Genomic DNA, 25,318 nt, shown 5'->3' with positions numbered 1-25,318 from the left:
TAAGATGCTGTTTGTTTCTAGTGTCACAGATCTGTGCAGTGATACAGTTCTTGTGTAGTCATAAAAAAAAAATGCAGGAGGGTGGTTTTCAAAATGAAAAAGCTTGTGCCATTTGGAAATGTCAGTGCAGCTAGAATGTCCATCAAGTGCAACAGCGGCTCTTTAAAAAAAGAAAAAAAAAAAAAAAAGAAAAATATCATGTCTTACAGCAATAATTCTCCCCACCACGAGGGACTTTAAATAAATATTTACATGAAAATCATGTACTGATTACCCCTGTGCAACAACTTCTTCCTTGTCAGGCTGATTGTCCCCTTTCATATTCTTAGGGTGGAGCTAAGAACAGTCTGTACAACATCAGCATTCTTGGGTATGGCCCGTGGCAGTCACTTCCCCACTTCATGGAAGTACAGGTTGGCACATATACATAACATGATGATAGAAAACAAAATGTAGTAAATTAGATTCCTGAATTTAGGCTCCAAGTCTCCTTGTCGATACCAATAGATCTAGAGGAGAGAATGAATTTGTTACATTAGAAACATATTCTATTAACTGATAAGTAGCTTAGGATTCAGTGGCAGAGTAAGCAAGTGTTACACTGACAGTGTCTAGGATTATATTCCAGCCCCCCCCCTTTTAATCTAATCACTACGACCTCTGTCTAAGAACCTGTAAAAGCCACCTTGCTGTGACTGGTTAGCATTGCCCTATAGCAGAGGGGAAGACCTCACTACAGCGTAAGCATGGCCTAACTGATCTAGAGCCCTAGACATCTGGTTCCTGTCCCCAGCTCTGCCAGGTGCTCTGTGGTTTTATTTTACACCAAAATCCAGGTGGTCACTGAGGCATGGAAACAGGCAAGCAGGATCTAAAGGTTTCTCTCAGAAAAACCCCTGGCTATTTTGAGTGTTGGAGTGGGCTCCTATGAACTGGACACATGGAGCAGTTCTCTGGGCTACAAAGAAGCATTCAGATGCATCTGTCCAAGAACCCTCCTCTCTGCAAGTTTAGTTGAAGGCTATACTGTTTGGGAAAACCAGCAGAGAAACTGCTCTATAACAAGTACTGGATCTAGCTAGCCCTTCCTTTCCAATTAAGGACTGCAGTGTCCAAACTTTCGGTGCCCTGAGCAGGGCCCAGAATCCTGGCTTTTAATTGCTTCCTCTCCATGAAGCGTGGTGGGAGTGTAAGAGAGGCACAAACAGCTAGTACCCTGAGCAGGGAGCCACTACCTAGAGATGTGCTAACCTGAAACCCTGCTCTGTGCAGCATAAGCCCCTCACTTAGAGCTACAGGGCACATCTACACAAGACATTTCTTGTGGAGCTGCCTAATTAGCTCCACAATAAGGAGACACTCTAGGTAGTGGCTCCCTGCTCAGGGTACTGGCTGTTTGTGCCTCTCTTCCTCTCCATGAAGCGTGGTGGGAGTGTAAGCAATTAAAAGCCAGGATTCTGGGCCCTGCTCAGGGCACCGAAAGTTTGGACTTTGCAGACACCAAGATTCAGCTGTGTTAATAAGCTATTAACAGTTACAATGGAGTAGGGTTTTTTCTTCAATACTCCCCCTGCACCTGGCCACCCACCCACCTACACGCATACTAAATTTAAAGTAAAAGCCAGTGCCAGGAAAAAGTCTTAAATATTTGATGCTAACAATAACTCTGCCCACTTACCTCTCCTTCTTGTACTGGTACAGGGAGTCACTGGCTAAGGCAGAAGGAAGCCTGTTCTTGCCTCTTACATGAAAAAGACACCATAGTGGGTTGGGCTGGGGTGGGGTGGGGGAAGAAAGGGGGATGTCGTACTATGTGACCTGTACCGCCACTATAGCGGGGAAATACCTGCTACAGCACCTATGAAGGATAGGGAAAACCCTACAGGGACCAATTGAGGGACCTGAAATCTCTTCAGCCTCTGCAAGAGAAGGCTAAGAGGTGATCTTGTGCCAGTCTACAAACTCATGGGGGGCAGGACAACAGAAGCTAGGGGATATGAAGTTTACCAAGATGCCCATCAGGGTAACTAGAAACAGTGGCCACAACCTGAAGAAGAGCAAATTTAGATTGGATATCAGGAAAAAATTCTTTACAGTGAGGATTGCCAAAATATGGAATAAGCTTCCAAGGGAGGTGGTGCTGTCCCCTTCCTTGGGGCTCTTCGAGAGAAGACTGGACAAGCACCTGGCTGGGGTCATCTGACCCCAGTGCTCTTTCCTGCCCAGGGCAGGGGAAATTGGACTTGATGGATCTAATAGGTCCCTTCCAACCCTAAAAATCTATAAAAAAAGTACAAGCCCAGTAAATTGGAAGGGTACTAGATACTGAAATCCTGTGGCCTGGATGCATGGGAGGGAATAGAACAACAAGCAACAATTAGAACAACGGGGTGGAAGGGAACAAAAACCAAGCTTATCCCCCGCACCACAGCAGGATAATTGTTTTCACGTGCAGGGTGTAGCACACTGCAGTAATAGGACACATGTTTTAGCCAAAAAGTGGGTCATTCCTTATCTCAACTTTAATGGGGACTGGCAAATATCATATATGCCAAGTCAGCCTATTTAGAGGGTATGTAAAAAGAGTGTGCAAAGGAGGATCTGTTTAGTATTATAGAAACACACATGCACAATACTTACAAGTATGCCAGCAGAAATGCAGCACAAGGAGATGCAGAAAGCAAAAAATATATTCACTGGTTTTGGAGGTAGTTGAGGGAAGACAAAAGCACTGATCAGAGTCAACTGTAGGGAAGAACACAGAGAGGCTAAGTACTTTCACGCGGATTAAAGACCCACAGTCTTTTCTTACAGGGCTCAGGGAAGCAGGGGTATGAAGTGATGGAGGAAACATGCTCCATCACTCACCCCTTCCCCCATTAGGGCTGAGAACTGTGGACAAATTGTGGATATGGGGGTATGAAAGTTTGGAGGACCTAACAGTATAAACGCCTATCACTAAAGAGGAACTATCAGAATCTCTCAGTAGTTTTAATCCCTATGGGTGTAAGAGGCTTCTGGGGCATGGGGGAAGGGTAGATGGTAGGTCCTAGAGTCATTTAAGGAGAGTTTCTGGAGTAACTTAAAAGCCACCAAAACCCACCACCAAATCATGTAAGAGCCACCATCATGATATAAATCTTTCTGGTAACAGAGACCCAACTGTAGAGAAAATGCTGCTAATTCAGGGGCAGGCAAAATATGGCCTGCGGGCTGGATCCGGTGGGCCAGGCACTATCTTCCAGCCCATGGCACTGACCAGCAAACAACCTCGCCCAGCCCTTCTTCCCACAAGTGTGGGAGCAAGGTGCCCACATATACACCACCTCCCTGCCCCCACAGGGTATCCATCGCACCTTACTCCCACCCTCGTGGGGGCCAGCACACAGCTTCTGCTGCAGCCGCCAGGGACCTGCTCGGCTTTCCCAGCATCCCGCTCGCTCCAGGCTAAGAAGCCAGCATGTGCTTCAATCTAAAACCTGGTCTTATTAATGTCTGATTGCAAAATAACTTCAGTTAAAAAAAAAAGTTAACGGGATTTTATCGCTACACCTTAGGGAAAGAGAGAAACTCGGTTTGGGAAGGTGAATACTTACTAGAAGCAGCAAGGATGTGACGATACCAACAGCCAAGTTGATTATTCTATCCTGGGGTGGGGGAAAAGAGAAAAGACAGTAACACCTGGTCATTTCATTTATGAAGCTGTCACGCTAGTAGTTGATCAACTAAACACCCAGAGATGAGGAAGCCATTCTGCGAGGCCGCACACAGTTTCTGCTGCAAAGCCATTACAGTTTAACAGACTCGTTCCATCCTTTCCCCGCAGGAAGATCTACTTTGAGTCATAAAATTAGAAAGATACAGGGCTGGATAGATAGATTATCTACTCCAACCCCCTGCCTGAGGCAGGATCATCCCTACACAAACCACCCCATACAAATCCCTGCTCTCCCCCGACCAGCAGCAGCCCGAAGCCCACATGCGACTGCCACCAGCGCACAGTCCCTGGCCTGCCCTGCCTTTCTAGACAGCCCAGGCAGTGGCGGTTCCCTCTGGCTGCCCGCCACTCGCCCCAGCCCTGCCGTACTGCCAGGGACCCAGGCGGACTACCCCTACCCTGGCCTGGCCTGCCCCACACATGCTCCAGGCTTGGCTCGGCACAGCAGACCAGCTCCAGGCCATCTGGAACCTGCGCACACAACCCCGATCCACCCCGCGCCTGCCCCAAACTCGCCCGCCCACGCTGAGCAGTGGCCAGGCAGACCCTGCTGCTCAGCGTGGAGAAAAAGTGAAAGTGCCCCCTCCCCATGCGCTGCTGCCAGGAGCTGCTTGCTGCAGCTGCCCGGAGCCTGCCCCCGCACTGCCTTGCTGCTGCTCTCCACCGCCGTCCCCGCTGCCTCCGAGCTGCCCTGCAGCAGCAGCACAGATGAGCGGCAGGGCAGCCCGAATGCAAGCTCTGGGCAGCTGCAGCAAGAAGTACCTGGCAGTGACAAGGGGGTGGTGGGGTTTGCTTTTCCTCTGCATTGAGTGGCAGCTTCTGTCCAGCCACTGCTCCGCGTGGGTGGGTGGGTGGGTGGTCTGGAGTAGGCGTGGGGTGGGCCAGAGCGGGGCCAGCAGTGGCAGCAGCTAGGAGCCATCACCACCCGGGCTGCCTAGAAAGGCAATCCAGCTGCACAGCCGCCTCAGCCCCGCCGCGTGCCCAGGGGGTGGCAGGATGTGCCACCGACTGGATGGAAGCAGGGCCAGTAGGATGAAGGGACCCACCGCAAGCTGGACAAAAACTCCGTGGGCCGCATTTTGCCCAGCCCTGATCTAACCTCTTAATAAAAAATTACCAATTGAACTGCAACTGATAACTCCACATGCCTCTAGCAATCTTCTCCCTCTGCACTGAGTGTGAGACCCGAAGATTTCAGTGATCATCTTAAGTTTCTGTTCCCGACGGTTTTGCAGATCCTGACAATTTTGCCCTGCTCTTCGAGACCCAGATGCAGTTTCTTCATGCACATTAGCGGTGGGATTTCTGCTACTTTTCAGGCAACTGCACTTGTGTAACCCAACACCTGTGGGATGCAGATGCATCACTTGTGCTGCAGCACTCCAACTTAGCAATGATGCGTGCCAAGAGGAGAACCCAGCTTGACTCGGATCCTGGGCAGGTCTCGAGAGGTCATAAGGGGATATGTCCAAACACCTCTGTACTTGGAAACGGGTTACGTTTGGCTTCAAAGTCCAAGACACATCCGTGGAAACACAACTCGTCTGCAGTCACTCTGCAGCTAGATCAGCACTTCAAGAGCATACAGAACGGTCAGATTAAGCTGCAGAATGAAACCTTCAGGCTGAAGAATTAGGAATACAACCTGAAATGAAAGGTTGGATGTTCAGTTGGCGAGACCTGGAGATCAAGGCCCTGCGTCTCTCCCAGATCATCTGAGCACCACTCAGAAGTCAGCGGTGGAACGGCCTCTGTGCCACGACCGTACAGCCTGTCACCGGCGACGTTGGAAAACGGAAACAAGCTCAGAACTCCGGTCTTTGCTAATCTCTCTCCTCTCACTTGGCCGCTGTTCACGACTGCGCTCACTTAGGATCCGAAATCTAGGTCACGTCAAAGGGGACCTTTTTTTTACCCACCCTTCTTCTGTACCAAATCCTTAGACTCCCTTCTGCAGCTGTAACTGGGTGAACGAACATACACCTCCGAATCTCGGCCTTCCATTTAAGAGTAGCCCTGCGTAAAGTGTCCGGTGGAGCCGCATCACCAGGACTTCATTCAAGTCCTGGCCAAAAAGCACGTGTTACCAGCCGGTTTGTGTCAAATGCCAGGACAGGAGGCCAGTGGCACCAGGTTAGCGCCGCATAGCTTTTAGTACCACCTGCACAGACTTACCATCTTTTATTCCAACACTGATCTTGCTTGTGAATTTCTAGAGCGGTCTGCTCTTTCCCCACAGTGCGTCCAACCCTTCTCCGTGCAGCAAAGCTCTCCACGGTCTCCTAACTGGATCCCCTGGGCCCCCACCCCCATTTCTGTCCCTACATCTAGATTCCTTTCTGCCCTCGGACACAGCACACTATAGCGGTCATGCCATTAGGGCACTCAGGCCAGAAGAGGGCTTTGGATAATTGGACCTATTCAAGCAGCCCAGCCCACGTTCACAGAGTGGGATCAGGACCTAGAATAGATTTAGTCTCAGTATCAACAGCAGTTGTACTGGGGGGGTGGGACCAGGCAGGCTCCTCTGTAACTGAAGTGGCAACCTTCATCCTCCCTGGCTATTTTGGTTAACACAGACACACACGCTATTCACCTCACCGTCAGCACAAGTACCTACAATCAATGTATTATCTACCTAAGACTTACAATTTTTTATTTATTTATTTTTAAACTGCTTGGCCACAGAGATTAGACTATTTAAAAGCTTTTATTAAAATCTGAAACAAAAGTGCCGGACAGTATTTCTGTGGGGCCTATGAGAAAGAGCAGTATGTGCAGAGAAACAATTCGCTCTGCTGCGGCCCCGAGTGGGTATCTTTGTTCTGGGTCTGGCATCATCCCAAGCTGAAGTCCTCAGCAGTGAAAAGGAACAAGGCTGCTTATTTCATTTGAATGCTCTCGGCATGAAAGAAGCATTTCCCAGATTGAAACGAAAAACCACAACATGATACTCAGTGTGTGCAGCTGGGGAGTTGTGGGGAAGAGGTATAAGGGAGAAAGATAAAGATAACACCATTTTCTCAGGAGCTGTAGCACACAATGCAAGCTGTGTACCCATAAAGTTTAAAACTTGAATGATTAGGTGACGTGACCCTTTCTGAACAAAGGGAAGCCCCAGAAAGGGCGTTAGTTTGTACCAGAGCAGGACTTGCAAGTCCCAGTGGAGATTAAGACACCACTCTACTCAGTGCCACACAAACCCATTGGAAGAGGCAGTTCCTGCCCCCAGAAGTTCAGTCTAAACTAGGGCTACAGACTGAGCATCCCATGGGGCAGATGCAGCCTACGAAGCCAGGGTGAACAGCCCATCACCGGTGAATGCTCCTGCTGCTCTTCCTCTCCTTCCCCCAGCAGCCGAATTGAGCAACAGGGGAAGGAGGGTATGGGCAGCAGCAGCATTCACCTGTGCAGACAAAATCAGGAGCTGAGCATCACTGCCTGGCCCCCTCCTCCTGCCCCCACCAAATTCAGCAGCAAGGAAAAGAGGCGATGAGCAACAGCAGCAGCAGGGCTCAGAGCTCCATGAAAAAACTGAGCAAACCAGGATGTGAGCAGGGGCTCAGACGGAAGCCACAGTTTTCATGCTACATGAGGAGCAGCAGTGGTGCTCACTGCCCGCGGCCCTGGAGCTGCACGAAAACCATCGAGTTGTTTCGTGGCTGGTGGGGATGAGCACGGCTGCTGCCACTCAAAACTTCTTCTCCCTGCCACTGAATTCAGGGGGGGCAAGAGGGGGAAGCAAAAGCAGCAACAGCTCAGCTGCTGCACCCCAGTGCCCCATGGAAACTTTACAGCTGGAAGGGGAAAGACAGCGGAGACCCATTCTCGGCCACTGCACTCACGCACCGTGCAGGACTGGCTACAGCCCCTAAAAATAAAAAAAAACTATTTCAGAGAAAGCCCCACAAGCTCAGGAACAGAGCAAATCCCACTCCCACTGGTAGGTCACTGGGAAGCGCAGGAAACTGAGATACGGTACAGTGCTGCCAGCTGGGCAGTCTTCATCTGTCCTCTCCTCCCATGGGCCAAAGAGCCCACAATCCCCTCACCAATACCAAGAACCTGGGAGCTAGTGTGCTCCTTACACGTTAAGGCCTGGTGCTGAGCAGGGCACCTCATCGCTCAAGCTCAAGTCCAGTTCAGGCAGTTTCAATCCCTCCTCTGCCATGCACAAGTCCCTAGCAGGTGTGACTTTTTTTAATACAAAAAAAAATACTGCAGAAAATTGAACACTACTTTGCATTCATAAGCCTAAAATTATGAAACACGTGATGTATGTTTGCCTTTCTAACACTAAAAATGCTTGATATTAAGATATGCCAAATATAGAACTGCAACAACACATTTCTATGCAGCTCTCAGCCCATTTCTGGTATCAAGATCTGGCCCACTTGTAAAAAGGAAAGGAAAAAGGTTGAGCACCACTGGTCTAAGTAGTGGGTAGGGAAAAGCGATGAGGGCAGGGAGTGACTTAGCCAAGGACAACACAACAAGTTGGCCACCAAGTGAGGAAGATGCAACTCTATGTCTCTCCGCCCAGTGTCTTCCCCCCAGGCCGCATTAGGAAGTTTGGGATGCTACCTGCCAAGGGTGAATGGACGTGCTGTATGGAGAGTGAGATGAAGCGAAGCAGCTCCCTTGTTCCCATGAATGAAAGAAGCCGAGTCTCAGCAGAGAAAAGCACTTGGGGACTAAAGGAAAAAACACAAAACCAACCAAACAAAAACAGCTTACCAGTGGGAAGAGAGCACATATGATCAGAGCAGAGGTCCACTGGATTTCGGTGGCCTTTGCTGCCCATGAACCCAGAGGACAACAAAGACACGTCATTGCAATTCCCCCACTTTGAAAACAGGAAAAAAATCTTAACGTTACGCCCTAGAGAGACCAAGATTTACCAGGAGCCCACCTACCAGCCAAACACTCGCTGGGAAGTTGGGTACCAGCCTCTTGTGTCACCCCTTGCCCTGCTGCCAGGCCACTGCTGGGGACAGAGCACAGGAATATCCACTAGGTGGCACCGGCTGTCCTATAATCCTCTTGCAAGTAGAGGTCTGAAGGGCAGCTCTGCCTCCTGTCCGGCTGCTGGCAGGGAAGAGGCATGTCCTGTTATCTCCCTGCAGAAAGGACCATCGCTGCCCAAAGGCACCAGGCTATCAGCAGTAAAACTAAGCGGTCTTGTTTCACCTGCGCCAGGAGCAGCAGCAAGGAGAAGACGCAGAGCTGCCGGCGAAGGCTCCAAGACAACGTGGACAAACACGCTCGCCATCCAAGGGGGCGTTGTGTTTTCACATACAGAGATGCCTGTGTGGCAGTCTGTGGCTTCGAGAGGACCAATGCTGCCACGGGGAAAGTTTCCACCTGCCTGATGGCAAGTGGTTTTTGAAGCCCAAGGAAGTGGCATTGCTGGCAGTGCCAACTCATGCCAAGCTACATGAGCTGGAATTAGTTTCTCCTTTGGAGTAAAGCAGCAGCACTTCGTACCACAGATGAACTCTTTTTCTTAAAAAAACCCAAAAACAAACAACCCCCAAAACCCCACTTTCTGGAAGGTGGTCCCCCAGCACACCCTGGCTACAGGATAAGGGACTCAAAAGCTGGACTCAAGGCCGTCAGCAGCACCCCTATGTCCAGGGAACTAGAAGCCCTGCACCCATCACCCAGACACAGCTCTTCAGAAAGGGATATTAGTGAGCTACATTTCATTAGTTAAATCTCAACACGTTCCAGGTTCTGGGTGAGGATTCCTATGCTAGCACAGAGAAAGACCTCCGAAGAGTTTTTCTACCTCCCTGCTGGTTGCCCAACAGCTCCGGGAAGGACTGCGTGACACCCACATCCTCCACATCAGCTGGTTTACTGCAGCGTTTGCTCCAATAAGCAGCCTCTGTTCTAGGTCTGAGCATGCACGGCCGCTCCCACGATGATCTCCTGTGCGGTGCGTGGGACAGGAAGCACAACTCACTGGGCACAGTCCTGGCACATGCACAAGAACTGGCACAGGAAACGCAAATGATTCTCCTTTAAAAACCCTGCAGCCAGACCCTGTAAGTTGCTGTGTTTAAGAAGCACCTTCTAGCCTAGTCATCTCCACCCTTCCCCCCCAGCAACACGGGGAAAGACGAGCAGCTGTCGCTCCTGACACCCATCTACAACAACTCACAGACTGTGGTCTCTGGGGCAGCCCTCGTGTTCGCTGATCTGACCTGGTGCCAGCTCTCCTCAATGCCAGCTGGTACCCGAGGAAAGCATCCCACATCTCCAGTGTTTCTTTGCACACAAGCATTTGCAATAGGTGCAGAGAAGCTTCGCTGGTGTGAACAGAAGGGGAGAGCAGCTCCACAACTCCCCGATCTTAGCACAGAAGTGGGTGCAGAAGATGGGTTCGGTGGCAGAAACCGGCACAGAACAAGGGCAGCGTGACCATGGGTGGGTCGCTTTGTTTCTGCTTTAGTTTCCACATTGTAAATGTCAGCTGGGAGCCACCTTAATTCACACAGATAGTGCAAAAGGCCATTCGGGCGTGCCTGCCCTTCCCCACTCCTGTATACATTAGTACTGCGACGACCCCAAGGAGCCTCCACCCCCTTCCCGGACCAGGGCCTCCTTGTGCTAGTTGTTCTCTGTCTGTACACCTTGCTGGGGTTGTATGACCCCAATACTCTTTCCTACCATGGCAGGGGGTCGGACTCGATGATCTGCTCAGGTCCCTTCCGACCCTACAAAATGTGAATGTGTACAGCACCACGAGACTTGGTTCCGGTGCCAGGGAGCTTGCGGTGACTTTTCACATAGGCTGCTGCACACACCTGCAGCTAGAGTCAATGAGTACTAACTAAACTGCTGTTCATGAGAAGGAGCCACAGCCAAGGTAAAACCCTCTGTTTGCACAATGCATAGATAATTAAATATGGTCCCAACCAGAGACAGCTACACAGAATTTCATTTCTTTATTTCTAAGCAGGCAAACCAAAATGACCCAAGTTTGAACTCAGCCACTTGGTCTAGCAGATGCACTGGAGGGCATAAACTCGAGTTCCTCCTTCTCCCCCATCACTAAAACAGGAAGAGGAAAAGTCTCTTATGACAGCAGGAGCAGCAAGAGGCAAGATGTTTGATGCAACAGGTTTCTGCCATCTTAAAAACTTAAAGAACAGAGTGGGGTCTCAAGTTCACACCTGGGTCTCTTCAGATGAGCTAGGGTGACTGAATGGTCTCTGTCCAAGGGTTTTCTAAGTTTACTAGTGTACTGATCAGACAACACTTGGCAGTCCCCAAAAAAGTAAATCCAAAGTGCTCTCAGCAGAGGCACCAAACATTACTAGTTGCCCCTAAAAAAAAAATCTTGTGCATCCTACCGACATGCATGGAAACATCCTCCTAGCACCAAGTCCAATGAGTCTCAGAGTGCCAGGGCACCCTGGGGTGATGCCAGGTCTTCTGAAGAGTGCCCCAAGGGTGTGAGAAGATAAGCAGATAAGCCTACCCAGTAGCTTAGGCTTGTCCCAGCCTCAAGCTCAGCCCCTCTGCAAGGAGGCAAGCATTGTAATACATAAACTGGTTTGTTTTTGTTTTTTAAAATCAGGCGCCACTCAGTTAAAAAATTATGGAGTCAAATGAGGGCTTCCTCAAGTCCAGAAAGGTTGAGCACCACCGGCCCAGTCAGATGTAAAAGGATGAAACTGCAACACCCCGGCTGTGTTATAGGGGACAGGAGGGCGAAGGGTCAGAGCATCAGGCTCACGCCAGAAGTTACAGCAAGAGAAACCAGCATTGAAGTGTGAAGAGTGACAAAGCCACAGCCAGCCCAACAGCGGGACATGACTGGTGGCTCTTAGGGCTGTGGAGTTTCACCGGCTGTTTCGTTTCAAGCTCGAATCAGCAAAATTGAAGTGAAACGAAAGGCTTCAAAACAGCCTCGAAACAAAACGAGGGTAGTCAGAACATTTTGAAAGTTTCAAAACGTTTTGAGTTTCAGGGCGTGCCTGCAGGGAAAGGAAAGTAAGGAGAGGGAGGGGGAAGAGGGGCGAAGGACTGCTCATACTGACTGTGTAGCTGGCCAGTGAGTGTGATGCTTCCCTGAGGTCCCTTCCGATCCCCGTGCTCTGGGGGAGGGACAAAAAACAGCCTAAAAAGCATTGTTTGAACTGAGCTTTCTCTGGGCTTTCACACTTACAAGTGACACAAGTTTTGCTCTGAACAGTCTGAGGTGCAGTTTCCCCCAAACCCCTGCACCTATCTCCTTGAAACGTGGCAGGCTTCATGGCCTCAGCAGGGGCTACCATCCCTGTGGTGCCTTAACACACGTGACCCAAGTTTTGCTCGTCAGCAGCTTGAGGTGAAGTTTCCCAGAACTCCCTGCACCCATCTCCTTGAAACTGGGCTTCATGGCCTTAGAACGGGCTACCATCCCTGCATGTTTCGTCTGAAATCAGGCAGAAAATGACAAAAGTTATAAGCAGTTTCACGCTGCCCCATTATAGCCTCAGGGCGAAAGAGTTTTGACAAAGTGAAACGGAACCGTGATTTCGAAACGAAACAGTGCTGTTTCGCGCAGCCCTAGTGGCTCCGCATGTGGCCCATGTCAGAACCAAATCTTGCTAGTTAGCCTGGAAAACACAACTGGTTACATACAGTTAACTACAGATTAGATGTTCACAGTCAAACCCACTAGAGACAGCCCACATCCACCTTCAGCACAACAAGGTATTTCAGGATCTCGAGGAGTAGAGCAACTGCTCCCAGAAGTGTGGAGCCAATCCAAGACGGCAGCCTCCAGCGTTCCCAGCGAGAGGCAAGTGCCAGCAGCTCAGCGCAAACAGAAAGGTTAAAAATATGAGCAGGAGCCCAGCTGACTAGAGGGACTGATCAATGTGGTGGAGCCCTTTACCTGGAAGGTGCCAGCCCAGAAATGCAGTGAGATCATTTGAAGGGTGCCCCAGAAAGCACAAGGAGCTAAGTGAGGTGTGAGAAGCTAAGCAGATAAGGGCAGACTCAGACTCCTCCTGCCCGGTCGCTCTGCTTGGAGACACACCGCTAAATACATTGTTGAAATTCACTCAATTCAGAACAGTTATGGAGGGGTGCATCGAGTCTAAAAAGGTTGAGAACCACTGCAGTAGTGAGTAGATGACAACTCTGATGCCATTTTGGGGGAAAATGCACAAAAGAGGAGCAGAGATGAGGAATTCCCACCAGAAAGCCCTGGATACAATGACACTAGAACTGCCACACTGCTTGGCAAAGCACCCAAGGCTCAAAACAGGCTATAGACCATTGCCTCCACAGTCAGACCAACTACACCAGCAGAGAAAAGAGGCAAAACAACATGGTGAAGTCAGTAGTGCTGCTAGTGCTACTCATCCCATGGCTGCTAGAAAGGGTCCACACCCCAGTATCATTTAAAAGAAATTGAAGAGCATTGAGTTTGCAAAGCCAAGTATTGAAGAGCGGCAGCTGTGAGAACGAAGGCCGACTGCACAAGAGGACAGAACGACGACAACGGTCCAAGAGTATGCGATCGCATACTTTTTGTGCATTCACACAAGCTCTGCCTCATTTGGGGCACAGGAGGGACCGTAGCTGTGACGACCTGGGGAATCCAATAGTCTATTATTAATTCTGTGCCTCTATGAGTGGTGTTGGGCTGCAGACTCTGTTTTGGATATGGAGCCCGGCTGCTTTTGCTACTGTCTTTCACTTCGATCTTGGGATAAAATTCCACAGGGTGACGACCCAGAGCTAACAAGAATACTGAACGTTTAGGTTTCTTGTCAAATGGAAACAGCAGGGGACACAGAAGATGACCAGCCTAAGAAAGGCCAGTTTGCCCAGACAGACTAGTAACCAGGGCTGGACACAAGCATGGGCGAACGGGGATGCCCCCCAAGGCCCAGACAGAAAGGGGGCCCCAAATAGTAATCATGATCATCATCACCTCCTCTGGTGAAGGGAGGCCTGATACTAAAAGTTTGCCCGGGGCTGCCGGGAGCTTAGGTACAGTGCTGCTAGTAACAAAGCAACATATCACTTGGTGGGGGAATGTGAGCATTAGACAGAGCTGGTCAGGAGAGAATGTAAAAGGAGACAGCATGTAACAAGGGGGGGAAAAAAAAGAAAAAAAAAAAAAAAAAAAAAGGTCGTACTGGCTCTTCCCGAGAGAGGCAGCCAGAAGCGCTCCATATAGTTCAGAGGAAGAGTTACGTGCAGGAAGGCAGGCACCAGGTCCAAATCCCTTGGGACTTGCCTCATTCCAGATGAAGAAACGGAGGCATGGAGGCTGTGCAGGTGTGTTACTTGACACTCAGTGTCCATCATCTAGAGTAGCTCCTCCCAATCCTTTTTACAATCACTGCACGCAAGGGGTATGTGCTTCAGCCACTGTGCCCCCTGTGGCAGTCAGCTGTAAACCCAAGTGCCGGCTGGGATCAGGTTTACTTAATTTATTCGGAAGCCAACGCTAGTTTTGGGGAAGCTACGTCACAGTCTTGGCTCTGAAGGAGTGCGTGTATGGGGGACTACATAGAGATGTCCACTCAAGCCTGGAGGAGGGGCCTGGACTTTGCTCAGGTCTCAGGCAGCTTAGAAGCACGTGGCTCAGACACAGGGACCTGGCCCGCATCCAGCTGGGGAGTTCAACCGGGGCGATTACATGCAGCGAGCTGTGGGATCAGTGTGATCATGAGTAAGCATTTTTGTAAAGCTGTAAGACTTTCTACTCTTAACTTGAATGCCCAGAGCAGGGCTGTCAGTCAAAGCCAGGCGGCTAGCACGAATTATGAACAGCTTGGGGCAGGCGAGGAAAAATAAATAAATAATCAACTTCTGAGCTTGTGGCTAGAGGGAAATCTGCCAACTGTCCATCAAGGAGGAAAGAAAATAAAGCAAGATTGCGCTAGTGGCCCAGCTACGTCCAGTGACTGAAAACCGCTGTAAGGGGAGTCTGAAAAGGCCTCCTTCTGTGGCAGGCAATGCAGAAGATGGATCTGCAGTGCCTCTGTCCACCTGGGCTGATGATGCTACATAAAACTGCAGCCTCTCTCTCCAGCCCACGCTGGAAACTTAAAAAGGAAGGGGGTAAAGGAAAAAGATACATACAAGTTGCCAGCTGCAGCTGAAAGCCACATTACTCCCAGAGAGAGACTACAACAAGAATTTGAAGTTAGAGGAAAAAACTCTGCCAGACTCAATATCCTGATTCCTCGGAGATGTGAATCCTGAGCAACCTCACTTTGGAGACAGGAATAACCTAGCAGTGGCATTAAATGCTTTGGAGACAAGCTATGACTTAAAAAGAAAGCCAAGCAGCCAATCTAAACTACATATGGCCTTCGTCCCCCTGGCTGATGGGAAGGATTCATTCAGATGCCCAGAAGGACTCTGGCAGTGACAAAAAATACTCAACTGCAAGAGTCTGAGCTGACAAACAGGAACAGAAAGCAAGAAGAGTTACTTTGAGACTGCAAAGAAATTAAACAGCAGCATGCAAAACTGGGGAACTAGCGGTGTTAGAAGCTAAGGTGAACATGTTCGGAGCACTTCTATCAGTGCTCCCACGGCCAAACATTTTGGCCAAGAGGTGGAGGCACAAGGATGCAGAGAAATGGGCTGATATTTTTGCAGAGAACCAGGATGAGCTGAAAAAGCCCCAGAGGAGTTGGCTTGTGGCCAAGACCCGTCTCCTCAAAGAATAGCTAGGCAGACCCATGCTAGAGGGAGCAGCTGCCCCAAGCTGGCTCCAAAGAAAGTATTTCAAGGAAGAGATGTTCCCCCTGCCAGGAGATGGGGAAGGGCAGGGGGCAGATATGAAGTAAATCCTCTTCTTCGCAGCTCTCAAGTGCACTCCCAACAACCCTTGCAGCAGCAGGACGTTGGCCGCCTGCTGTGTGCATGGCAGGTGGTTTGTGACAGGGGCAACTCTGTAGTTTTAGATTAGACCAGGGTGGGCAGAGTCCAGCCCACGGGCTGGATCAGGCCCACGACGGACTCCATTTCCCAGCAGCCCCTGCCTGTGTTGCTGCAGCTGGTTTCCATAGAGACCCCAGGAGTGGTGGTGCTAGGGTTTCCATAGAGACCTGCCCCAGCAGTGCTGGCAGGGCCTGCGGCAGGGCAGGGAGCTGCTCCAGAGCTGGGGCTGGGATCTTGCAGCAGTGACAGCGTGGTCCAGAGCCAAGGCAGAGTTGTGACCCACTGCCCGCACACCTCGGGCAAGAGCGTGCAGACAGCAAAATCGTGGCTCTACCCCGGCTCCAGACCACGCTGTCACTGCAGCAAGATCCCAGCCCCAGCTCTGGAGCAGCTCCCTACCCTGCCCCATGTCCTGCCAGCACTGGTCTCCATGGAAACCAGCTGCAGCAACATAGGCAGGGGCTGCTGGGAAATGGAGTCTGACTGCTGGCTGGATCCACCATTTTGCCCACCCCAGTTAGACAAAGATTTGTTTGGGGATAGTTTAGAAAGGGATTATCCTGCCCCTGGCAGGGGGCTGGACTACATGAACTTCAGAGGTTCCTTCCAGCCCTATTTTTCTGTGAATCTATGACAACTCTGCTTGTGGAAATACAGGAAACGGGAAAAGGAGGGAGGGTCTACTTTTGGAAAATGCAAGCAACCAAAAACCCACTCCAAAAATCAGTGTGAAGTCAGTCTATAGCTTCAAGGTGGTTAGCTGAAACTCAGAAATGATGACGGTGGAAGCAAAATGCAGAAAGGGACTTGGCGTGGAAACAGTTCCTGGAGAGATTCTGCTTTTCCCAAGGACAGGAGCCTTGGAGCTCTCAGACAGAGTGCAGTGCCAAGTCCAGTTCTTCATGAAACAAGGAGCCAAAGACCACCTCAACTGAACCAAAGCATGAGATGTTCCTAGGAACCTGTCCAGCACCATAATGTCTGAAGGAGATATGAATGACAGGCATGAACATATGATACTTGGACTCAATTAGAGGTAGGAAAGTGGAGCATGGCAAGAAAATTAGCTAAAGAGGAAACAACAAGTTGGACTGAAAAGCAGAATTATCATCAGGCTGAAGAATTTATAGGATCATAGGAAGGTAGGGCTGGAAGGGACCTCATGAGGTTATCTAATGCAGTCCCCGATAGAGGTAGGATCATCTCCCACTAAACCATCCCAGCCAAGCATCTGTTCAACCAGCTCTTGAAGAATTCCAAGGATGAGTTACATGAAGAATTCCTTAAGGAGCAGTCCTCAGGCTAATACAATTTAAATATTTCCCCAAATAACCTTAACACAAGTATGACATGTTGCTTTTTGAAAACCACTGTCAATAGATGGGACTGGAATGTCAGAGAGGACCAAATGCCTTTGAAGACTGAAGAGTAGAGTAGAGAGTTGTCTATGTAGGGACTAATAATATCAAGAAACTCTGTCATAGGGCAAGAGACCATCAGTTGGAAATCTGTGATGAAGACCTGGGTATACAAGTTCAGAAGATGATTGTGAGATAAATGTTATCCAAATGTAAAATAAAATTTAAAAAAAAGAAGGGAAAAAAAAATATGATCCTGGAGCATTTGAAGGGATTTATTTCTAGTGGAGAAAGGATACACCACTGGCAACTCTGGTCACCCACATTCAAGAAAGATGCAGAGAAAGGTTACTAGAATGATCAGCAGAGTAGAAAATCCACCTTGCAAAGAAAGCTAAAAAAAAACCTTAAACTGCTTGGCCTAGCCAAACAGAAGCTGAGAAGAGATGCAATGGCCCTCTTCCTCCAAGCACAGGGAGGAAGCAGAGCTACAGGACAATGCTGGCACACGAACAAGTTGGCCACGGTTTCTAACCATCAGAGCCCGCACAGTTCTAGACCAGCCTTTCATTAGTAGTAGTGAGACCAGAGCACTTCACTGGTTTGAGACCAGAGCTTTGACCAGTTTCTGAAAGGGGTTTGATAAGTTTGCATGCGAGAACGAGGAACTGAACTGGATTCAGGAACTCCATTCCTCAGGGTGTCCCCTCAAATACTTGGGCAATACTCTTTTGTTCATTTTTTCTTAAAGTGGGGGGAAGGGGTGTAGGGGAGAAGGAGCTGGGGAAAAGATATGTTCTCCAAAACATCCTGCATGTGTGACTGACGCACCTGGACCATACTGAAAAATCCCGTTTTGTACGTAGGGCTTGCCTGCCTTCTGTCTTGTTACCCTCTTTTTACTGTCCCTTATGATGTCCAACCAAAACCCAAGTTAACAGCCCAGGGTTGCTAAACCCTGGTGATCTTCTACTCAAAAATACTCTTGGAGAAGAGGTAGCCAGAACCAACGAATCAGAAAACTACTCCATCCACATAGCTTAGTTTCATATCCCTAGAAGAACTCCCAAGCTGAGCTCACATACCAGGCTGATTCACTGAATCACTGGACCTGCATGTTTTTATGCTTCCAAAACTGGACAATGATCCTATCCAGTATACCCTTCTGACAGCTGAACCTCCACAGTCCATTTGCCAGGCCCCTAAGACTACTGTCAGAGCTATAGACTTCTTGAATGTCGTTTCACTCAGGATGGAAAAAAAAAAAATTATATAAATTTATATTTTTTTCGCCCCATCCTGTGTGAAACTGCATCCAGAGGGGAGTTCTGGGACAGGATGTGTGCTCCAAAGTGATGAGGAAATGGAGGCAGTGGAACAGAGGCAGAATATATATATTTAGCTGTGTGGATGACACAGGCAGAATATTATATATCTGTCTATCTGCCTGTGTTCCACTGCCTCCATTTCCTCATCTCTTTGGAGCACACATTGTGCAGGGGTTTCTGGGATTTCCAGAATCCTCCTTCTGAAAAAGAGTGCCTCTGTATTTTGGAGGACAAACTATTTCTCAGCTCAGCTAGCTTCGATGTTGGTTAACCCCATAGCAAAAACCTTACTCTCTCTCTCTCTTCACTATTAAAGCCTTCTCCTGTTTTCTGTCCCAACATATTGCAGGAGAATATCTGCAAGGCCAGCATGGCTAGAAAAAGGATCCACGCAACAGTGTTCTGGTTAGATCTGAATGGGACAACACTGACTCTTTCAAGTCCAGAAAGAGAAGCTCGTGTCAGTAATCAAGATGTTACATAATGAGAGCAGGCTAAGAAAGGCTGGAGAGCTAAGATGTCATGCAGATCCTACAGGATTTAGATTTTACCCTGGATCCAAGACAACACAAAGAAGTCCAAGTCAAAGATAATGTCCAGATGTTAGCTACTCACTTCCAACAAAACTCTGTGTCCCCTGCAGTCTTTCACAGGCTTCTAATCATGGCTAAGTTTGCAGAGGCTTTCATATAACATTATATATAATATATTTCTTATATATAATAAAATATATCCCCAATTTCATGGCAAACCGCTGGCTCACAATTCTGGAAGTACTATAGAGAGTCTTAAGAATGTTTTAAACACACACACACACACACACACAGAGAGGGGGGAAAGAAACATTTTCCCCTTAGAAATAGTTAAAACCTTTAAGCTAAAAATTCCACACCTCCCCCGCAAAGTGCCAGCATGGCACTTTGCTTTAGTCTGAACATTTACATCTGACACCATATGCAGGATACATTTAAGGTCTAGACCTTTTCCTGCACATTGGCGCTCACACTCTCTCTCTCCCCAAACAACTGTCTTTCCAAGTCATCCACACAGCTAAAAGGCTCATCTAAGCTTTCATCATCCCATTCTGCTCTCCGGCCTTGAGAACTGTAACCTTGTCCCACTACTGTTCACTCAAAATGTTGCTGTAAAGATCAATCGAGCCCATCATTTTAATGGTATCCCCTCATATTTGATGCAACAGAGGAAATGAAAGTCTTGTCTTCCCTTTCACAGCCTGTGCCCACCCTTATTCATCGTCTCATGTTTAGCGACTCCCCATTCTCAGCGCACCTCATTAGTGCCAAACAATCCCCTTTGTGTTTTCTCCCAGGCTGTCCCACAAGCTTAAGGAGCTCCCTGCAAATCCTCTTCCAGTTCTCCTTTGCCTGCAAATAACACACACCATGCTTAGCAGTTGTGGCCAATGCACCCGGCAGTTGACAACCAATACTGCACCACTGTTTCTTCACGTTACCCTGTCTGCATGTCGTCTCTTGCCCACCTGGACTAGATGCTCTTTGGAGACAGGACAGTCTTCTGGGTTTCTGCACTGGCTCCTAGCTCCTGCAGCAATACAGATAGCCAGGCAAATGAAAATTGGATTTGTAAATGCAAAAATAAAGCAGCCTTAACTATGTGGAGTTACCTGTTCCCTCTACCCATAAGCTGTAATCCCAGTTACTAAGATTTTAGGAGTACCTTGTACCCGGTCTGTTCCCTTCAAATATCTTCCCTTCCCTTCCTCCTGTGGAGTCTGCCAAGCTGGCCTGGAAGTCTGCACTCTGCCTCCCTCATCCCAGAGCAGTTCTGCTGTAGAGAAGGCACAAAGCAGCCTCAGCGGGTTGCGCTGCGCTGTGCTGGCATTCAGTCTTCGCATTGGAGCGCTGGGCAGTGGAGCCTTGTTTCCATTAGCCAGGCTTGTGCTGCAAAAAGCTTTGTCTTTCACTTTGCTGAAGTCACAAACTCTTCCAGCCTTCCCTGCCAACATCACCTGCACATACACAGGTGGCTTCCCAAGGAGCCTGCTCCTTCCCTGTTCTGACCATTCTCCTCCCAAGGAAAGCTGGAATCACAGCCATGAGAAAGGCAGGATGTTGGCTGCAAGGACCACCTCTGCCACGCATGCCGCTCTTCGGATCTGCACTTCTATTTCATGGCAAAGCTGTACGAGAGGAAGGCTTCCTACTTTAGGCCTTTTCATTTCCAAGCAGTCGCGGTAAGTCACCAGACACCATGTGCCCGGCACCAGCTGAGGCCATCTCACAGCTCGGCTACAGAAGACAGCTTTATTTAACTACAGCAATATTGTTAAAGCTGTACTACTCCCTGTACTACAATCGGTAGACTGGCATGGAAGGGTGTATAGCGATAGACCTTCTACTGCCGGGACCACTCAAACAAACACACGGACCATCCAGCGAGGAAGCACGCTGCCAGCGGGCCAGAGATTTCCCTGCGTTCCTGACCTCTGTTTAAAGCCCCATGCTGGCTCCACACGTATCACGCTCTCAGACAGCAAACAAAAAACGCACTTCCCGGTCTGGGAAAGCTGCACACACTCTGAGCCACTAAAGAATTTTCCTCATCAGTGTTTATGTGAAATACGATCGGTGCGATTGATCAACCCATTCAGCTTTGGGTTTACTCCAGCACTTAGATGACAGCGTGTGAACACAAGCCCAGAGAACCAGAGAGCCCATACCGCAGAGCATCCCCCTCTGTGGACATGCTTATGTCGCCTGCAGTAGATTGGCTGTAAAGGGCCCGGCAGCTCCGATTGATTTGGGACGGAGCTACATTTGCTCAGCACGTCTGAAAGCCAGATCTGTGGTGCCTTTCAAGCACAGTGATCCCAGCACCCTTTGTGGGCTCCGAGCCTGATCTTGCCCACCATTCAAATTACAGGTTGAGCCCCTTGTAAAGAAAAAGCCCTGGACCAAGAAGTCACTTAACTGCACCACCTCCAGAAGTGAAAGTCAAGCAGGACTGGTCACACCACATCCATACAGAAAACAAAAGTTAAAAAACTGCAGAAGGATGCAGGCAAGTACATGGACTTAATTGAGAATTACCCAGGAGACAGGCCTAAAGGTTCCCCCTCTCCCTGCCAAAAGAAAGACTTGGAAGAATACATAATATTTCATCCAGAACCCAAGACAGGCCATCTCTTTTTTGTAAACTGATTTCAGCTCGTTACTGAATAACATTCATTACAGGCCCTTTGTATAATGAACCCTAGTTATTCCCAATATCTCTAGCCCACAGAGAATTTTTTCACGAAGCAATTCTATCCCCCATCTTTCCTCCTTTGCAAGAAGTTCATCCAAAAAAATCCCATCAGTCACACTCATCAATTGTGAGCCAGCGTGAGGCACTACACAGCATAGTTGTCAAGCAACACGCTCTTCACTCAGCCCCATTCCTACATCATCTCAGAGCCCAGATCCATGATGACAATAAGAAATGTAGATTGCTCTGCAGTGTCCAAGTGCTGCATCTCAGCCCCTTACAGCAACCCTCCAAATACTGTTACCACTGCAGTTGCACAGTTGTCAAGAAGAAACACAGACTTCCCTGTAATCCTGCACACTAACTGAATAGGAAAAAGGAGAGGGTAAAATGAGCTAGACACAAAGAAATCCAGGTCAAGGTGGATGTGTGCCAGAAGGGGTCGAAGACTTGGAAACTCCAGCCACTGGATAAGTGGCTGCCAAGTACAGTTTTTCATCTATAAGTGCCAGATGATGGACCTGTAATTAAGTAGTAAGAGCTGAAAGTACAAGTTCAATGCCATAATTTAAACCTGGCCATTCTGTCATGAACACCAGCCAAGTCCAATGTAAGGAAACCATATACTGTAATGGGGTGTGAAGAGTTTAAACCACCCCCAAAAGGAGTTTGTTGCAGGGTTGGGGTCTTCCATGAGAGCTAAGTCTGGTGCCCCTGATATGCCCCTGGTAGGAAGGGTGTTTTCAGTATGGCCTGACTTGTAGTATCAGAAGTTGAAAGTTTGGGCAAAGTTATGAACAGCAATTTGTGACAAAAATCTTTTCTGCTGGCTTTTGCCATCCAACAAAGCAAAGACCTTTACCTTTAATCCTCTCCTTCTCCATTTCACAGATATTCACTACCCACCTACCCCATTTGGAGCAGCTCAACTGATCCTTCTTGATTTGTCCATGTAACAATGGCAGAATAGAGAAAGCTCCAGGAAAAGCATTAGTTGTGTTCAGAAAAGAGTCAGTCAATAGGTACATTTTGAAGAGGCACTAAAACATGGTGGTGAAGGTACCTTCTTGAACCTTACTCCAGACTCATGCTAAAGGGCTTCCCCCCATGTGGTCTAGCTGTAAATGGGTACCTGCCTGCCTAGCCACATCAACTCCTTGTGTGCTGTTCACTATGCATGCTGGTGTCTCTTAAAGGCACTCGTCTGATCTGTCATTAGGCTCAGGCAGAGCTCTGGCTTGGTTCTGACAGATCCACAGCTATCCTAGAGCTCACAGTATGCACACCATGGCCATCCAACAGAAACAGAACTTCCCTTCTGCTCCAGGAAGCACAAGTCCATATGATTTATGCTACAAAAAGAAGGGAAGTAGGCTGTGTAGGGCCTCTGGTACAGTCCAGCCTACTGGATACAAAAGATACTTTAGAGACAAGCCACTGTCCCACCAAAAGCTTACAATCCACACCAGACAGCTACACTACAGTACGGTACAGGGGTTGTTCCAAGCACTAGAGAGAACAAATTTAGAGGAGGAGAAGGTGATGAAAGGAGCTCAGATGGCAGGTTCAGCAACAGAGCAGTAGATGTAAGAGAGATGGAGACTCCATCTTCCAGAGGTGCAGATACCCACTGCCCACCCTGATTTCAGTGTGCAGAAGTCCTGAAAGTCAGGCCTGCAGTCTGCAGCCAGTTGTAGGCCCCAAACTTGCACTGTCCTCTCTGCACGGAGACTTCTGCAGGTGACAGGGGGAAGAGGATTAGGACTAGCTAGAGGTGGCTGTTGTGACAGAGCCATTTGACAGGTGCAGAAGCAAGCACCTGTGCTCAAGGGCAGACTTGCACTTACTCTCTGTGTTGTCTCAGGCCATGTCTTTGTGGTCGCGACTAAGCAGAACACAGCCAGAGTCATAAGCAATGGATCCTTCTGAGTCCTTCACGCATTTAAAATGCAACTTTATTTTTTGTTACCTTTAGGTGAACTGTACGCACTTTAATCCATTTAATTGGATATTTAACAAGCTATGATCTGTATAGGTTAATAGTCTCTAACACCTGGAGGGAGAAAGCTGTTGTAAAAATGGAGTCTTCCTCCAATTGTATCGTCCAAGCTAAACACCTCTGATGCCTTTTATCCCAAGACATATCCATTCTTGGAACGCAAGAAAGAAACTTCTATTTTATGTATATATTTAAAAAGATACTCCACCCCACCACATTTATACACGCTGTTACATCTTTTAGTGTAAACATCCTTCTAGATCTGGGCGCAGGTCTGTGCCAACAGATGCTTTTCCAGTTCAACGGCAAAAGGAAAACAAAACACAAAAAGTTTGATCTGCAATCTTTAGATACATATTTCCTTTCTCTTTCTTCAAATGAAATTTCAAAGAGATTTCATTATGCAAGTAGAAACGCTTCGATTTTGATATTTTCAAAGCAAAGGCATTTCAGTTTTGCAGGGCCTTTCTAAGATTTTGAGCACTTCTGCAATAATTTGCAAGTAGTCTAGTTGACCCGATTCTGCATTTTGAGAAACACAACATTTAACCCAATAAAAAGGAACCCAACCACTTCAGAGCACAGCATATTTGACTAGGAACAGTACCAGTACTCTTCTTACAAAAAGCAGTTCCTCTATTTGCTTACAACAGATCTAAAATTACATCTAAACATTTGCATAGCACAGCTCAGGTTCAAAATGCTTAACAAATAACTATTCTTCAATTCAGTTCTCAACATTGCTCTGTAACAGACGTTATCACTATTTTACAGGTGGTGAAACAAGGCAGAGAGAGAAAGCAAGAGCAACTAGCTCAGGGATGAAATACTCCTAACATGAAGAATTACACATCCCCTTCCCAGTCTCTTGGGAACTACCACCCGAACAAAATCCCAGGAAAATCCAGAGGCTTCTAAAGTAATTTGCTCAGGAAAATGTGTGATGACCACTCCGCACAAGAGTCCATTATTAGACGATTCAACAACATGATCAGCAACTGATACCATGTGCTACGCATACGCAGTCGAGAAAGTCAAGTTCACATTACACAAATCACACCATTAAATCTGCAAGAAGACTCTTTGAGAGCCATGCGTCTCAGCCCCGTGCACGGGACCCTAGAAAGGCTCTTTGAACGAGTCCAGCGACAACCTCTCTCTTGGCTCAAACAAGTCTCCTTCTTAGCCCCCAGCTTCCCTCACCTTGGGCCTTCGCCGTGAGCTCACCGCCAGCCGGATCCACAGACATACAGGTAATGCTAGGGGTGTAAAAGTAATTTCCTCCCTGTCAAAGCAGGTTAATGTCTCAAGACAGAGCCTACCTTCAGTGACTCCTCACAGACTGAAGGTACTTAGTGAACTTAATAAGAGTGTTGTCAGTTCTCAAGATTTTGGTGTTTGTGTTGAAGTCTAGGCTTTGGGACCGTGAAAAAACTTATATAAAAGAAAGCTCTGTGTGTGTGCACGCACGTGTGTGTATAAAATAAAAAAAATGAGCTAAGTTTTTCACAGTCCTGATAACACCCAAAATACAGGCTCTACAGATCACCGATTCACTCTAGATCAAAGTAAGAAAGCCCCCTTTTATCAGCCAGCACTAGATGGAGAGATTTTGGAGAGCACCAAGACTCCCAGCTTACCCTTGCTGAAGTTTCTCCAAAGAGAGGTCTGTTGTCCAGCCCGCTGGTCCCGTAGGTCCTGGTCGTAAAGTCCTCCATTTTTATCTAAAGGTCAGTTTTGTCGCTCGCACAGAGAGAGATTATCTCAAAACCAAGTC

The 25,318-nt window shown here is 48.3% G+C and overlaps 1 protein-coding gene across 3 annotated transcripts; it reads right to left on the bottom strand.

The window, feature by feature from the left end:
- Nucleotides 1-24: 24 nt before the first annotated feature.
- Nucleotides 25-25,318, bottom strand: TMEM243 (transmembrane protein 243). Of its 3 annotated transcripts, XR_016441717.1 has the most exons (5): nt 8,303-8,828; nt 3,597-3,647; nt 2,641-2,745; nt 275-509; nt 25-160 (listed from the first exon to the last, which is right to left on the bottom strand). XR_016441717.1 is itself a non-coding variant. In XM_090041856.1 (4 exons), the coding sequence occupies exons 1-4, from the start codon at nt 25,257-25,259 to the stop codon at nt 387-389; spliced, it is 357 nt and encodes a 118-aa protein (XP_089897982.1). In that variant the 5' UTR covers nt 25,260-25,318; the 3' UTR covers nt 141-386. The 3 variants fall into 3 exon arrangements, 2 of the variants coding, with proteins under 2 accessions (XP_089897982.1, XP_089897980.1); XM_090041856.1 differs by lacking the exon at nt 8,303-8,828 and adding an exon at nt 25,182-25,318 and having other exon boundaries at nt 141-509; XM_090041854.1 differs by having other exon boundaries at nt 141-509.

The sequence above is a fragment of the Crocodylus siamensis genome, chromosome 4 (genome assembly GCF_052110815.1).
Source record: "Crocodylus siamensis isolate JL-2025a chromosome 4, ASM5211081v1, whole genome shotgun sequence".
Taxonomy (NCBI): domain Eukaryota; kingdom Metazoa; phylum Chordata; order Crocodylia; family Crocodylidae; genus Crocodylus; species Crocodylus siamensis.
This window is presented reverse-complemented; position numbering and strand designations above follow the sequence as displayed.